We start from the raw sequence: 15,602 nt of genomic DNA on the forward strand, positions 1-15,602 counted from the left end.
TCCCCCAAAACATTTTATCATTACATTAATTACTTTTGAGAGAGTACGTGTATGACTTTGAGTTTTAAAAGGTTCCCCCATTTCTTCCCGTCATGCTTCGCAGTGGAACAGTTGAAAACAATGGCGGAAAATTAAGTAGGGACAGTTGGATTTTTACTCGTGGTTATGCAAAATGATGTAATGTCTAGTGTACTTCAGTCAACAGTCATACTGTTCATTCTCATAGTTCAGGACATGATTAATGCTACTCAACTATTTCTCTCTCTAGTTTCAAACAATGGTTAGAGACTATTCAGTGCCGCTTGTCGCACATGATGATATTTCAACTACAGTTTACATCAATTCTCCGTGGTCGTACTATTAGCGGGTTAAGCACTAATTTGTTCTGCACTGGACATGTCTCGAAAGGGTGCATGTTGCAACTTTTTAAAGCAGTGTTGCCAATGTGTGGGTAATTTCTCACATCGTGGGAAATTGAGGTTTGATGTTAGGCTCTGTGGGGAAAAAGTAATATTTTTCCGAAATCGATCAAATGTCGGAATTTTCCTGTTAAAGGATTAATAGTGCAGACTGTGCAATTGAAATTAGTGTATTTTCGAAAATTTTGTCCGGTTTAATAATTTCAAGCGACATTTTGAAATAAATTCGGTGATTTTAAGTTTGCCACTGAAAAAGAAAGAACGCATATTTTGAGAATTTTTAAGCTTTATAGCATTTTGGAGCATTTGTACATATTGTCAAAGCCATGCGGAGTGATATTCCATATTAAGCTTAGTAGGATAAAATAGTCCAGATAAATATGACTGTAAAAAAAGGGGGTGCGGGAAATGAGAGAAATTTTAAAATGGAAGTGGGAAAATCCACTTTCTAACATTGGCAACACTGATTTGAAAGTTTTGGTCATGGCTAAACAGACCGCTCATTCAGTTTTCTATTGTTTTAAAGTTTATTTTGACACGTTATCTCTCAAAAGTAATTAATGTAATGATAAAATGTTTTGGGGGAATGGAATTGTGCCCGAAAACCCGAGATAAGTAAATTTTGGAAATTGATTACCTGTAAAATAAGTTATTTCAACGTAAAACGGTAATGGAACGTTGTTTTTTCTTAAGCATGCCTTTAAGTTTCAATTAAAAAGAAAAATTAATATCTGAACCTTAAGTCAAGTGATAACCTCAGTCTTATCGATACTTTTTTAAGTCTTGATTCTAATCAAGACATTTTTGACTAATATCTGCAACTTCAGTCTCAATTGTTTATTAATTTATTTTAATGTTGAAACCGGGGTTGATTTTAGCCATTATTTCATCGCGTATTCCCTCATACCATAGAATCGGCATTATTAATTAATTCCCGATGGGGGTTGACCAGAAATATACCAGATGTTCCCACGCAGATCATTCTTAAAGACTATTTTAATGCCATTGTTCCAACAACATTTAAATACGGATATTGCTCTTAACTTTCACGTTCAACATAAATGACTTTAAAGTATGTCTTTCTCTGGCAGTTGGTGAAATAGGCAAATTGTGGTAAACGTGACTATAAATAAACCAACTACCAATAATTTGGGAAAGGTAGCAATATTTTGGTAGAAAAACATCCAATTTAGTATTATCGTTCTAAATGGGGCAATTTGATAATAATTTGAAAGCAATAACCGGCGCAAATTTAGTGCAACATCGCTCCTTTGGTACTGTTAGAGATTTTCTCCTCTGTGTATTTTTGAAAAAGCTGGCATAAGCTGCTTTAAGGTCCGCCCTCGTGTTGACTTCTAGTTGGTTTCTGACTTTGGTATTGAAAAATTGTAGGGTAGAATATTAGGCACCGTGTTAGGGCAGGCAATGGAACTGTTTAGCTTTAGCATTAAGCATTGGAAATAACTATTTATTTATACTTATGAAATGAATCGTGAAATTACGTAATGTCAGCTATTTAGGTCTTGAGTACAGTAATTTAATAACTATAAAAATTATGGTCAATAATTTTATTCAAGAAAAGAGTTCTTTAATGAATAATTATAACATTATGTGGAATTTTGAAGTTACCTTTTGTTTTATAATTTCTCGTGAATCATTAAAGAAGTAAATAACATTATGAATATTTAGTTTTTTGAGCATTTTTAAAGCTTTAAACACGTATGATGATGTTCTGTTAATGCACAAAAGATTTATTTTATGTACACTTTTGGTTTGGTATAGCTGCATTTATTTACAGCCTTTAATTCGGGCTTAAATTACCATGGTTGATTTGTTATTATAAATTGTACTATAAATTTTTTTTTCTAGTAATATTTTTTGTTTTCCATGTTTAAGGTAATAGTTGCGTATTTTATAAGGTTTTATTCGTAGCTTCCGAAGGAAAATTTAATTTTTGTCTCCAGAATGGTTTTTAAAACAATTAGAGATTTGTTCTCGTAAAATTTTCAATTCAGTGGTAAATGTAAGTTTCACTATGGAGTCATTGAAGAGATTAATGAAATTTTCAAAGACAATCATACGTGAAGGATGGACTTAAAAGTCCAACATTAATGTTGAATGCCTATAATAATTTTGATAATCTCTCAAGTGAAAGATTCTATTTTTAAAAAGTGTTTATTTACATTTAATCCTAGGACTCACAAATTAGGAATTAATAATAGCCTAGTTGTCAGGAAAACAGTAATTTTTTTGTCTCCTATAATGGGGGGAGGTGGGGGGTGTCTTTGTTAAATCACCTTTAACATTTTTAAAGATGCTTTTTAAAAGCGTACTGATATGTTGATGTAAAATATGAGTTGTTCAGATGCCCTTTAATTGTTAGTGATAATTCTAATTCATTTCACAAACATTTTTCGTATTCATTATTATTGCATGATTGATAGCGTTAGTGGTTAATGAGTGAGTGTCATTAATTGACATCTTTAATTACCGATTTCATCGAGGTTCTTTTGTTTGTCAAACCTTCATTGCGATGGTTTTAATTACGAAGTTTCAATGCAAATTGAATTGCGAAGATTTTAATTGCGAAGCTTTAACGCAAATTGAATTGCGATGGTTTTAATTATGAAGTTTCAATGCAAATTGAATTGCGATGGTTTGAAATACGAAGTTTCAATGCAAATTGAATTGAAAGTCCACGGTGATGAAAGATTAACGAGTGAAGTAATTGAGGTTTAATCGGGTGGTGAAGGAGGGGGGATTTGGGGTGTTTCACCACCCTCGGACACGGGGTAGTCAGTTCCTGTAGGGTAGGCATTCTGACAAGTCCCTTATTCCCTCAAAACTTTGTCGCCCAGAAGCTAGGCTTACAGAAGTGAGCTAAACTTCCGACAGTACATATAAAGCCGTTATTAGGCAACTTTTGTTTGATGAAGTTATTTTGCGAATCCTTTTACGAGCTTCTATTTTGTTTGTGGACCAAGTCGTACAGGAGTTATGTAGCGAAGTTGAAGCATTGGGATATATTTTTTGGAATTGGTATAGTTGAAGCCAACACAAAGGTTGTTTCTTTGTACATCTTTGTTGTTCTTAATCCAAAGTCACTTTCACTCTTTGAACGTGCCAATCCAAAGCGTCTGAATATCAGTAGAGAAATTGAATATGGATATTTCTTGATATGTCGTCTCTGTCGTATGTCTTGTTGGGGGTTTTTTTTTTCCAAAATGATAGTTCGGGAAGTTCTATTGGTCATCGTATTTTTCAACTGTACATTTTAAGTATTTTATATTACTCGTGTTGGCTATGATGAAATATCTTTATGTTGGCGCATGTTGATACGATAGGAAATTACTGATTTGTCGAAAGAATGTTGTACTTGGTTATATTAGTTGTGTAAATGGCGGGGGGCGGGGCGGGTTGAAGTAAAACTTTACCATTTACTGGCTATTATATGTTCATTTAAATATAAAATTTTAGGCTATGTTTTTAAAATTTTGTCACGCAACTATTAGCTTAAACTTAAAGAACACTGCTGTTTTATAATCATTATTTTGTGCATGGGTTACCAAAAAGACAATGAAATGGTTATTAAATTTTAAATGTATTTTAAAAATTTTCCAGAAAATTTTTGCAAATTCTACCCCTGTTGATTTATAGGAAACGTCACCTGTCACGCAGATAGATAACCGTAGCTGTTTAGAAACACTAAGAGAATATGCAAAACTTCCTGGAATATTTTGATTGAAAAGAATAATTTACTTATTTTTTATTTATGGGGGCAATGTCTATATTTTTTTTGGTGACGACAATAGTGAAAAGTTCTATTACACTTTAAAATCAATTTCTACACAAAGTGTAGTGTTAGTTAATCAGACAATTAAATTAGTTCATATATTTCTTAGCCAAAATACTATTACTGGTATATTATACAAAAACTATACAAGGAAAAGGATATAATAAAATATATTATTTAAATATAAAATTTAAGCTATTTGGGTGTTCTGGTTGTAATTAGTTAAAATTAGTTTAGATTTTTTAACTTTTTAAAATGAGTAATGTATAAATTTAAAGAGTGTCTTAACGTTAAAAAATGTAGAGCGTTGGTAATGAAGTTGTGAAACTGATATTTAGTGAACCCTTTGAAAAAATAAATTGGAATTGATATTGGTTTAAAATTTGGATACTAGTGTCTAAATTTCAGTTCAACAAGTCTGTTCAGTTTTAAGTAGCCTTTTTACGAGCTTATTTAGAAATTAAATTTCATTGCAACGCTTTACTAACAGGGGTTACGCTTTTAGTTTTTTTACCTCTTGGAAATTCTATAATTAAAGCAAGATTCGTGGTTTTTTTTTCTCTCGTAGCAATAGCTAGGCCCTACAACCCTCCCTCCGCTCCCTTTTAACAGCTATTGCCAAGACAACTCCGAAATGAACCTTGAACCAACGTAAAACCTTAAACTTTCTTGAGGGCCGATAATTTTACCTAGTCATGAATTACCCTAAGGTAATACGAAACTATTCGTACATCTCTGGCAGGATGTATCGTAAAGATATCCAATATAACGGTTCACACAGAACACTTTGGAATCACAAAGATATCCAATATAACGGTTCACACAGAACACTTTGGAATCACAAAGATATCCAATTAAGTGGTTCACACAGAACACTTTGGAATCACAAAGATATCCAAGAGAGTGATACTCACAGAACACTTTGGAATCACAAAGATATCCAATAGAGTGGTTCACAAAGAACACTTAAGATTCAAAATAAATGGGTACACGCTTCAAACCCAGAACTGTGAATCCAAAGTACACTCAGATTTAGATGATGTACTACAAAACTTGAAAAAAATTACGTTTTAATTTCGGGGCGAATGATAATCTTTCTAAAAAAAGTAACATTTTTATCTTTTCTTCTGTATAACACTGGCCCAAAAACCCTCCCTCCGCTCCCTTTTCACAGGTATTGCCAAGACAACTCCGAAATGAACCTTGAACCAACGTAAACCTTAAACTTTCTCGAGGGCCGATAATTTTACCTAGTCATGAATTAATCTTAAGGTAATATGAAACTATTCATATTACTCTATTCATATATCTCTGTCAGGACGTGAGTGAAACCATCTGATACGTAACATTAATTTTAGGGTTTACTACGGGTTCATTTTTTTAGGAATCCGGGCGCTTAACATTCCCTTTAAAATGTCTATACTCTTTCCAAAAGCAGAACAGTGACGTCAGTCAAGTTACTGACGAATCTCTCTCTTTTTCTAATCATAGTATCGCTGACCTCGTACCAGCCGTTGTCTTTTCTCACAAAGTTCACATAATGTCCCTCGGCTAACGATTCACCTTTATGAATAATCACCCCTTTAGTTTTAAAAAGCATCTTGTTCATTGTGACTTTTTGATTATCGAAACTTGATATTTTGGTCGAAATCTTAATTGGTCGACCATCTTTGTAATCGCCACGTAGAAGACACAGAAATACGTACTTTCCGCTGGATATCAATACATCACGCTCTTGTATTGTAGGATTATCACAAAATACGCATCGCATTTCTGTTAATCTCATCCTTTTTTCTAAAGATTTCCAATCAATTTTATCTCGGTTTTCTAGTGGAAGATTGAAAATGTTGCTTTGAACAATGTTTTCCGAATTTTGTTCAACTTGACATTTGGGGCATTTGGTAACGTTTCGAGACTTTGACCAAAAAAGATCTTTTAGAGCCTTAGAGTAATCGGCTTCCATTTCTTGGCTTAGTGTCGTCAAGAGCACCATCAAAAATTCACTGGCGTCTTGTTGCTCATTTAGCGAAAAGTGATTACCAACAGCTATTCTCAGTTCCAACCCTTTACGGCTAAAACTACCTTGAGAACTCTCGATGTCGTTTATTGCGTTACTGAGGCAGCGTAAAACTGGTTTTTCTACGAATGATCCGTTGTAAGATTTGACCAATTCTCTTAATTCGGGCACTAATAACAGTAGTTGCAAAACGCTATTTGAATAGCATGTTACTTGATCATCGTTATTTAAACCTTTCACGGGAAAACTATCCAAACTCTGTTGGTCCTTCCTTTTCTTCTTTGGCATTTCCTGCGCCGTCTCGTCACATCTCTCTTCCTCGCCTTCTAAAAGGCTTTTAGATAGAGTAGGTGCACTTCTTTTTCTACCTCGGCTTTGTTTTGACTCCGTTATTTTCAATAGAGGCAGATCTGGCCTATATTTTTTGCGAAGCCTGTTATATTCCATAATGGCTCGTCCATCCGCCTTAATTTTAGTCGGATCGAACTGTAATAGATGGAGTCCGGCTAAAGACGTCACTCTTGATAAAGCAACGTACGCCATGCCGGTTCCGAATAAATTCGGACCTAAATCCATAATGGCGCATTTTAAACTCATGCCTTGGCTTTTGTGTATCGTAATAGCGTACGCCAGGATGACGGGAAACTGGGACCGCTTAATGTAAATTTTTGCCATGAGCAAAAATTTAACGCTAATTTTCTCAACTAAAAAATCGGAGATATCGTCGTCGTTATTCGGTTCGCGATCTACTCTGAGAAAAATACCAGTAACGTTTCCTTGTTCGTCCTTCTTGAATCCAGTTACGAAACCCATCGTACCATTTACAACGCCTTTTTCAAAACTGATATTCCTTCTGACCATTATTCGGCAGCCAACGCAAAGAAGTAACTTGCTCTCCAAACCGCCCGTTTTGGACGGTTCGTTTTGTAGCCTTTGCAGCCTCCCGAGAATGTTTTTATTCATTTTTTTGTCACAGTCTGCCATTCTATCCTGACAAGGAATGCTTTCAACTTTCTCGCCGCTTTTTCGCAGCATTTCAAAGTTGAATTTTTCGCACATGGCTAATTTAGGCATCAAACAAGTTGGTTGAAACCCTTCATTGGACAGCTTAATGAAAAGCTCCATAGCCACCTCGATGTTTTTTCCTCCCTCAACCAATCTAGTTTCTAAGGTTGCTACATCAGCTTCGGTAATATTTCCAATTCTAACTCTGCTTAGAATGTCGCCGTAACTTTGGTCGTTGGCTTGTCTAACATTTTGCGTTAGTTCATCGTATTTAAAAAACTTCCAAAGATCACTTCCTCCGATGCAATTGAATCTAAGTCTGGCTTCTTCGGAAGTGATTTTGATAAACGCGGGATTTCCTTGAACCGGAGGCAATTGGAAAAAGTCTCCCAAAACAAGGATAAATACAACTCCACCAAATGGTTGGTTCATTTCCCAAAATTCGTTCAGCCTCAAGTGAACGTGAGTCAGTAAAACCGACGAGACCATGGAAATTTCATCAATAATTAACAGTTTTAAATTTCCCAAAGTTTCTTTCATAATGCTCATATTGTCAGAACTCAGTGAATGGTATTCGGCGATACGCCCATGATCTACCGGCAACATTAGTAATCTGTGTAATGTTACGCCATTAACATTCAATGCTGCCAAACCCGTTGGCGCGGCAATGGCCACGCTAGCAGGATTTTGAAAGCGTCGCCTTACGGCGTTGGCGAGAGTGTCTATAAGAAACGATTTGCCAGTGCCACCAGGTCCCGACACAAAAAGGCACTTGTTTCCAGATTTTTCTCCCTCTTGGGAGAAGTGATCCATGATGTGATCATAAATTCTCCTTTGATCCGAGTTTAGTAACGCCATATTGTCAACAACAGTCTCGAAATTCATTTCCATGGCAGCTTCCACATCAGCCATCGCATGTTCGGTTTCGATAACGATTTCCTTCCCTTGCAGTGCATTTTCATCGTCACTTTCAATCTCCGAGACTATGGTTTCTGGCTCTTTCGCCTTTTCAGAAGCCTTCCGTTTCTTTTCAACCTCTTTGGAAACCGAGAGTTTCTCGTGATATTCTCTCATGTCTTTCAACACTGAAAGCGAGTTTTCGAAAGCATCCGCGAAGGTTTCAAACTCGCCCAATAGCTCATTTTCGTCACGCCACGGTTTGAAGAGGATCAGTAGAGCGTGACAATACTTTTCTTTCTCCTCTATCGGGTCGTGAATGTAGTGCTCTACTATGTAGGGCTTAATTCTCTTTCTCATGAAACCCAGATTGTTTTTCAACTCGATTACATTCGCATTTTTCTCGACACCATCAGAGTGCTTCGCATAATCGTAAAACCGTCCAAATTCCCGCAAACTAAGATTTTCCAAGCTGTCGGGACGATTTGGATACTTGTCGTCGACGAACCCTTTTAGGCAAGTGTCCTTGCTTTCGGGGTCAGTTTCCCTCAAACGTTCGAGTTCCTTGTAACCTTTCAAAATTCTCGATCGGTTTTCTTTCAAGTTAGTGTTTATAAATTTAGTGCTGTCGGATTTGTTGTAAAGATCTTGGCCCAACATAAGATCCATAGCTTCGTATATGCCTACTGACTTAGAAGTCAGTGATTTCAATCTATAGGCAAATAATCTTTTGGACAAACTTTCGTGCCCTAACTCGGCAAAAGTTTGGTCCATGTCAGCCCGGTCTCCCTTTGTTACGTACGCCGTGACATAGTTTGCCACTATTTCCGATTTGTCAGCGACAAATTGCAAATCCATGTTGGCTTTGGAAGCCAAAAGTAGCGCGGGATTGTAATCATTGATTAAAACTTCGTGCTGTTTTCTCGGCAAGTCGTACAGTCGTTTCTGCACCTTTTTCATTTTACGGTGACGAGTAACTGATCTAACGGAATTCATAGTGGCAACGTTTGTTACGTTTCGAGGGAAACCGTAACGACACACTTTCAATCCCTTTTTAGAATTTTTCACCTTCTTATAACAACTGGAGGTGCATTTGTGATTTTGGAATTTTTTTACCAGCCGGTGCAGTTCCGGACTTACGGATGCGCTTGGCATCGAACACGTGACGTGTTTTTGCACGTAATCCAAAATAGTCTCGGTCGAAGAAGTTCCGATCTTTGGAGCGTCCTTGGCCCACAATAGCATGTGGTAGTGAGGTAAACCGCGAGATTGGTATTCAACCCTCCAAAAGTGATGTTCTATCATGCCAAGAACTGGATTTTGTTTACACAAAACAAAGTTGTTTAGCAGCGAACGAACTTTGTTGTGAAAGTGCAAATTAACGCTAAGTGGGTCGAAATTCAACAATTCAGCAACCGTCATCGACTCTACTCCTGGAACGTCTGAATTCACTTTTCTCAAGTGATAGTGCAGTTCCATATCATCGTACTCGGCCGGATTAAAAGTTAGAAGCCAGGTGGGAGGACCAAATTCCCGAATCATCGCTAAAACGTTTCTAAGAACTTTATACCAGTAGTCCTTCGTTCCTCGAATATGGCCCAAGAAAGTGGCTAAATTACTCTCAAGTTCTTTATCGCCAGATTCAACGCGACTGAGCAAGTTTTCAACCCCAATTGCCATGGGTTTTTTAACACGAAGAACGTAGTTCAAACTGCTAGAGATCGCCTTCATTTCGCATTCTTGATAAGAATGAAACATATAGGCGTAATCTCGTCTGAAAATTGGACTTTTGTTCAAAAGACGAGATAAACGATACTCTGTTTCAGTTAATTTCCCAAATGGTCTATCATCGTGCTTGCCGTAGCGACCCTTGGGGAACAAATGAACGAAGCTCAAGTATTCCAAGTTTTTGTCCCAAGTATTAATCGGCGCGGCTTCGACGCGCTTCATTTGGTAAGCGGCCAATAAATCTTTCGGTGGTTGGACGTTCACCGGATGAATAGAGTAGTGATCGTACAGATCATTGGCTTCTCCCTCAGAAAGTTTTCGCAACAAAGCCTCGGGCTGTGTTAAAATTTTGTAGACGTTGCCTGGTGCAAGGCTAGACTGATTTTCATCCTGCTCCTGCATGTTACAAGCGTTTTGGTCACCTTCACCGTCGTGAGGACTATCCGGTGGTCCTTCTGTTGGAACCGCAGCGGAAGCGCGTGTCACCGCATCAGATCCATCGTTAAGCAACGCAAGTGGATCTGTTACGCTCAGTAAGTCATGGGGAGTCAATGAATTTTCATTTCCATCAATATCTTGCGTTCCACAAATATATTCCTCGCTCATTGAAGAAATATCAATGTCCTTATACAAAGGATTAATTTTTTTCAGCACAGTGAACGCTTTCAACACTTTTTCGAGGCAAACAACCTGTTGCCAAACCTTTTTGTCCGCAGTCGGAACGCCATTCACTAGGATATGCAATTCGTGATTTTTGGGCAATGTCTTGGGAATCATCTTCAAATTTTTCTCCACTGGTATTGGAAGATAAATTACTCTTCCCTTTAAAGCTTTAACCGTACCGAACTGAATGTTGGAATTGGTTTTAGTACCTAACCGCACCACAGTGTGGAAGGGCTTCACAAGCTGAATTAAAACTTTCTCAAACATGTTTAAATCAGTGACATCTGTCGGAGGATTGTCAACCAACAAGTTGTTCAGGAAGCATCTGATGGGAACTTTTCCCTTTCGTAAATCCGTAGAGCAATAACGACATAGAAGCTTGTCTGCCTCTCTTGTTTCTGAATTGTTTATTATCCAGCCAGCTCTTAAAATCAGATAGGCCTCGTTATCGAAAACAGCACTGTCTACCATTTTTTCTATTGATCTCAAATCCGATTTTTTGTACAATCTTAAGCAGCAGTCACAGGGAGTGTCGTAAAATTCTTTATTATTTAGCGCCGCTCGAATGAATTGAGTTTCGTAAAGATTCAAGATTTCGCTTTCATCGAGACTCGGTCTTGGAGCGTTTTCGCTCCCTGTGGACGCGTTGTTTTGCTCGTTATTTAAATTTTTTCCTCGTGAGGCAAGGATTTTTCTCAATTCCCCCATGATTTTGGTGAGAGAATCGTAATCACCACTTTCAATTTCATTAGAAATCTTTGTTAACGCGTTAAGCAACGCCTTCACGTGATAAATATTATTCAAAATATTTCTAATTCCCGAATAATGAGGAGCCAGTTCAGCAAAAGAACGTAAATAGCTTTGGCAATCTTCACTATCAGCGCAATAAGCCGTGTGTCCCAGGAAAGGAACTATTTTCACCACGATCTCAGCACCATCTGGTGTTATAGACACGTTGGATTTAGAGCAAAATTTATTTCTAAAATCGCAAAGGTCCAAACCCGACTCAAAAATTTTAGTCACTGATTTTTCATTCGTATTTGCAACCGTGTTTATGAAAGTTAGCACTTTCGCAATGGCTCGAACTCGAACATTACAAATATCACTGCACTCCCAATAAACGGTTTTGGGTTTAGTTTCAATAAGACCACTTTCATTGATCACGAAATTTCTTTTCGGATTCTTCTCCTCAGTTTCAACAATGTTGAAAAGATTCGTAACCACTCCTGAATTATTTACTTGAAAGACTCTCTCAACATCATCAGGTTTGTTGTTATTTTTAATGTCAACGAAATTGCCCATATCGTCAACGAACAATTCTTTATTGCCATTGATAACGCGGTCTCTCAGCACTTTACGTACATGACCATCAGCATCCAATTGGATAACTTTGGCATAGCGTAATTCGTGGTCATTTTTCAATATTTTTCCATTATTTCCAATTGGGTAATAGGTGGTTTCATGGAAATAGGCCTCTTTGAGACTACTGTGAAGCCTTTTACCACCCACAACATCCGTTAAATTGTCTTGATTAACAGACCCAATTTCTTGGACTTTCTCGGCAATATCTTTAAATTCACTAATAGTCCTTGTAAGATGGTAATTGTATGCCGAATATAAATGCCTTTTCAAATGCAAAATTCTACCTGCTAACAATTGGCATTTTAGGTTTCGAGAGAGTAACTTTGAATTCCCCTCTCTAGTCAAGCTGTCCAAAGATTTTGTCGCAGACAATCTTTCAGTGAGCCTTGTCACTAAAAATCGTTTGAAACTTTCAGCTATGATTTTCTTGTTTCTTGTTTTAAAAATTCCTTTATTGAGGGTTTTTTTCGAGAAACCCTTTTTACCCACCGGAAAAGCTTTCTTACTGGGCTTTTTATTTTTTGCCAGAACATTAGTGGCGCCACCTGGGGGCAAAGTTCTCTTATTTTTCTTTGCTCTCTCAATCGGAGATTTGCGCGTCACATTGTTTTTTGAATTTCTTTTCTGATGATCCTCCTTGCTTTTCAAGTAGTATTTCATATTCACAAGCTGTTTAGCTTGCTTTTTTTTCAAAGCTTTACTCTGTTTTAACCAACCTTCCAGGTTTTTTGTCTTTTAGCTCTTTCTCGAGAAACCATTTTAAATATCGAAACCAATTAAATAGTTCACACAAGAGACTTTGGTATCGTAATGATCCAATTAAGTTATTCTCACAGAAGACTTTGGTATCGTAAAGATATCCAATATAGTGGTTCACACAGAACACTTCGGAATCACAAAGATATCCAAGAAAGTGATTCACACAGAACACTTTGGAATCACAAAGATATCCAAGAAAGTGATTCACACAGAACACTTTGGAAACACAAAGATATCCAATAGAGTGGTTCACAAAGAACACTTTGTACCTGCAAAAGATTCAAAATAAATGGGTGCTCGCTTCACACCCAAAACTGTGAACCCAAAGTACACTCAGATTTAGATGATGTACTACAAAACAAAAGAAAAATTACGTTTTAATATCGTAATACAATGTATTACATATACTTATAAATACAATACACTCGAGTGCAATGGTAACACTCGAATGAAATACTCAAATGGAAGAATAACACTTGATTGAAAGTCAATGTAATTGGTACAATAAATGTACCAAAAAAAAGGATAATCAAAGTCTTAATACGTTTCTAAAGTTTAAACAAAAGATTATTTAAACTTACTATGAGATTGCGTTTAAACAACCGAAATCCCTTGACAAAACGTACAGCACAAAATTAGGCTTAAAAGTTAATTCAACGCGGCCACGTGAATTAGGCCCAGTCTTGTGACTCTTGTCTCGCGCAAATTTTTCTACAGTGTTTGGTTTTTCTGACTTGGACCGGTTACGAATGGGGAAGATCTGAACTGAACTAATTGGCTATCGCCAGTTCGCCACTGAATAGAGTAATGGCACCTCCCGGCCTTTGCCTGTATTATACTCTATGAGTAGTTAACACAGAAAGCCACTACTCTATATAAGGGCGCTGATGTGTTTTCAAAATGGCCGCTTCAACGGGGTACGTACGATGCTGTCTATCGATCGATAATAGTCACAATAGTGCAATAGAAAAATTAATAATGTTGAATGTTGACAAGTTTAAGTTAACATTGTTTGAAATTTATAAATTCGCGCATTAAAACGAAGGAGACTGAACACGGTGTCTAATACAAGGAGAACAGACAAGCATGCCAAAGTAGAGAAGACCGAGGTTTAACAATCGTAAAGCTTTGTTACTTATCTTCAAGTAGGTAAGCCTCATCAAATAATTGGTCAATTGAAAGGTGAAGATAAATTAAGTACTTAGTGGTATAGAGTAATGGCAGTACTACGTATGCAAACGTCATACCCTTCTATCTCTTAGCTCAGTGTCATCCGCCTACTGGGAGCGCACAGTATCCACTCTTACAAGAACGCTCCCAGATGGAGGGATACACAGTCTACGCCCCTCTCTATCGCCACTAGTCTATAGGGACTTGGCAATTCGGGCTTAACTCCGCCCCCAGCGCCATTATGGTATGTTTTTTAACAGAACGAAAGCTATATAAGCCCCTCCTCCTGGTATGTTTTTTAGCACTAGTGGAAGGTAGCCTGACGTTGCATGACGTAGTACTGCCAAGTCCCTATTGTGATGTAGGATTAAACAGAAAATGTAAACACTTTTTGGCTGTTTTACTACTTATAATTAATGAAGGTGTAGAGTCTCTTGAGTCTTGAGGACGTAAGAGTAACTGATTTGAAGTAAGAATGTGCTAAAATCAAAGTGAACATTATAAAAAAAATTCATGAACCCATACCATTTCAAGAGTGTTGCCATTTTAAAGAAGACAACCCTGTGCATAAGGAAGCAACAGTTTAACAACAATGTACAATAACGCATAGGAAAAACATCAAAGGTAGATGTTCAAACGGTGCCTAGTGTATAAAAGCGGCAAACTGGAAAGTCATTTATTTTGAAGAGTAAACAAGTGATCCAGTTCTTGAAAGTTTTGTATCCGTCATCACCTCTAGCAGATCTATTCAAGCAAGACTTAATCAAGAATTATTCCTTTTAAGTCTATTTTTTTCGTTTTAATAAGAAAGGTGGTGCCATATTGATATTTATTTTCTGTTTGACACCACTAAAGTAGCCGTGCACCATTTCAATTCCTGAGTTAATGAAACGCGCAGATTCCATATTTAAAAGCGTAAGGAGATAATTTAATTTTTAAGGAAAAAAATATCAAGAAAAGATTTGGGCGGATTATGGCATTTTTGAATTTGGAACAATGTCTTGGTCACTTAAAGCAAGAAATACAACGACATACCAGTCACTGTAGCAAAAAAAGTTAAAACATGTTTAGTGTTATAAAATGAATTGTAAAACTGAGTTACAATTAAAATAATTTTTAAAAACCAAATATTCATTTTATTCAAAATCTAACTTTATCTAATATTGGCGATGACAAGTTTACAATACCAACTGCAATTAAAAACATTGGGTAAATGACGTCATCTCCCAATCCAGTTTTTCACTAAAGATTGAAAAAAGTTTTAATCTTTGTATCACACTCTCTATGTGCACTCTTGCTTTTACTATCTTCAAGTTATCGAGTGATTTCGTTTCCGTAAACTGTTTAGATTTTTTCAGAAATGGAGGGATGAAAATTTCAATACCTTTTTCTAAACATTCGGCCTCTATTCTGAATCCTTTATCTACCATGCATGCGTCTACATAGGATGTTAATCTGTAAATTACTCCACTGTAATTAGTCTTCTTGAAATGTAAACTGCATACAACCATGTGATTTGAAATATCTTTTCCAATTTTTAGAACGCGTTGCCATTCTTTACGGCACTTGATTTCTTTTGGGAAACTATGCATACTTAACCCTGGGATATTTGGGGGAGGAGGTTACGATGGAGGACGACGCGGCGGAAGGGGTGGTGGTCGGGGTGGTGGTCGGGGTGGAAAAGGGCGAGGGGGTAAGGCCCGGGGCAAAAGAATTTGCTATATTTGCAAAAAACCCGGGCATATTGCCCGAAACTGCAGAAACAAAAAAAGTAGGTTAAAAAAAATAT

General features: G+C 37.0%; 2 protein-coding genes and 1 long non-coding RNA gene across 7 annotated transcripts in view; 1 reads left to right on the plus strand and 2 right to left on the minus strand.

The window, feature by feature from the left end:
- Window positions 1-15,602, minus strand: part of LOC149704563 (uncharacterized) — a 61,085-nt gene that overhangs the window by 23,684 nt on the left and 21,799 nt on the right. The window lies entirely within an intron of this gene.
- Window positions 1,928-12,632, minus strand: LOC149704566 (uncharacterized). The gene is made up of 2 exons (XM_089867007.1): window positions 10,732-12,632; window positions 1,928-10,653 (listed from the first exon to the last, which is right to left on the minus strand). The coding sequence occupies exons 1-2, from the start codon at window positions 12,542-12,544 to the stop codon at window positions 5,630-5,632; spliced, it is 6,837 nt and encodes a 2,278-aa protein (XP_089723133.1). The 5' UTR covers window positions 12,545-12,632; the 3' UTR covers window positions 1,928-5,629.
- LOC149704567 (uncharacterized) lies at window positions 11,888-15,281 on the plus strand. 3 transcript variants are annotated; one of them, XR_016381942.1, is made up of 4 exons: window positions 11,888-11,922; window positions 12,624-14,282; window positions 14,348-14,437; window positions 14,501-15,281. It is a non-coding gene; the product is annotated as an uncharacterized LOC149704567 (long non-coding RNA). The 3 variants fall into 3 exon arrangements; XR_016381941.1 differs by having other exon boundaries at window positions 12,624-14,057; window positions 14,116-14,282; window positions 14,348-15,281; XR_016381940.1 differs by having other exon boundaries at window positions 14,348-15,281.

The sequence above is a fragment of the Phalangium opilio genome, unplaced genomic scaffold, assembly GCF_054372755.1.
Source record: "Phalangium opilio isolate 3A_F unplaced genomic scaffold, DU_Popi_V2 ptg000017l_1, whole genome shotgun sequence".
In the NCBI taxonomy this organism is placed as follows: Eukaryota; Metazoa; Arthropoda; class Arachnida; order Opiliones; family Phalangiidae; genus Phalangium; species Phalangium opilio.

Bases quoted from the DNA above. Each gene is read 5' to 3' on its own strand.
- LOC149704566 (XM_089867007.1), bottom strand. From the start codon at position 12,544: ATGAAATACTACTTGAAAAGCAAGGAGGATCATCAGAAAAGAAATTCA. The intron at 10,654-10,731 runs GTACTAAAACCA...TTCCAATACCAG, and splicing joins CCACACTGTGGTGCGGTTAG to TGGAGAAAAATTTGAAGATG.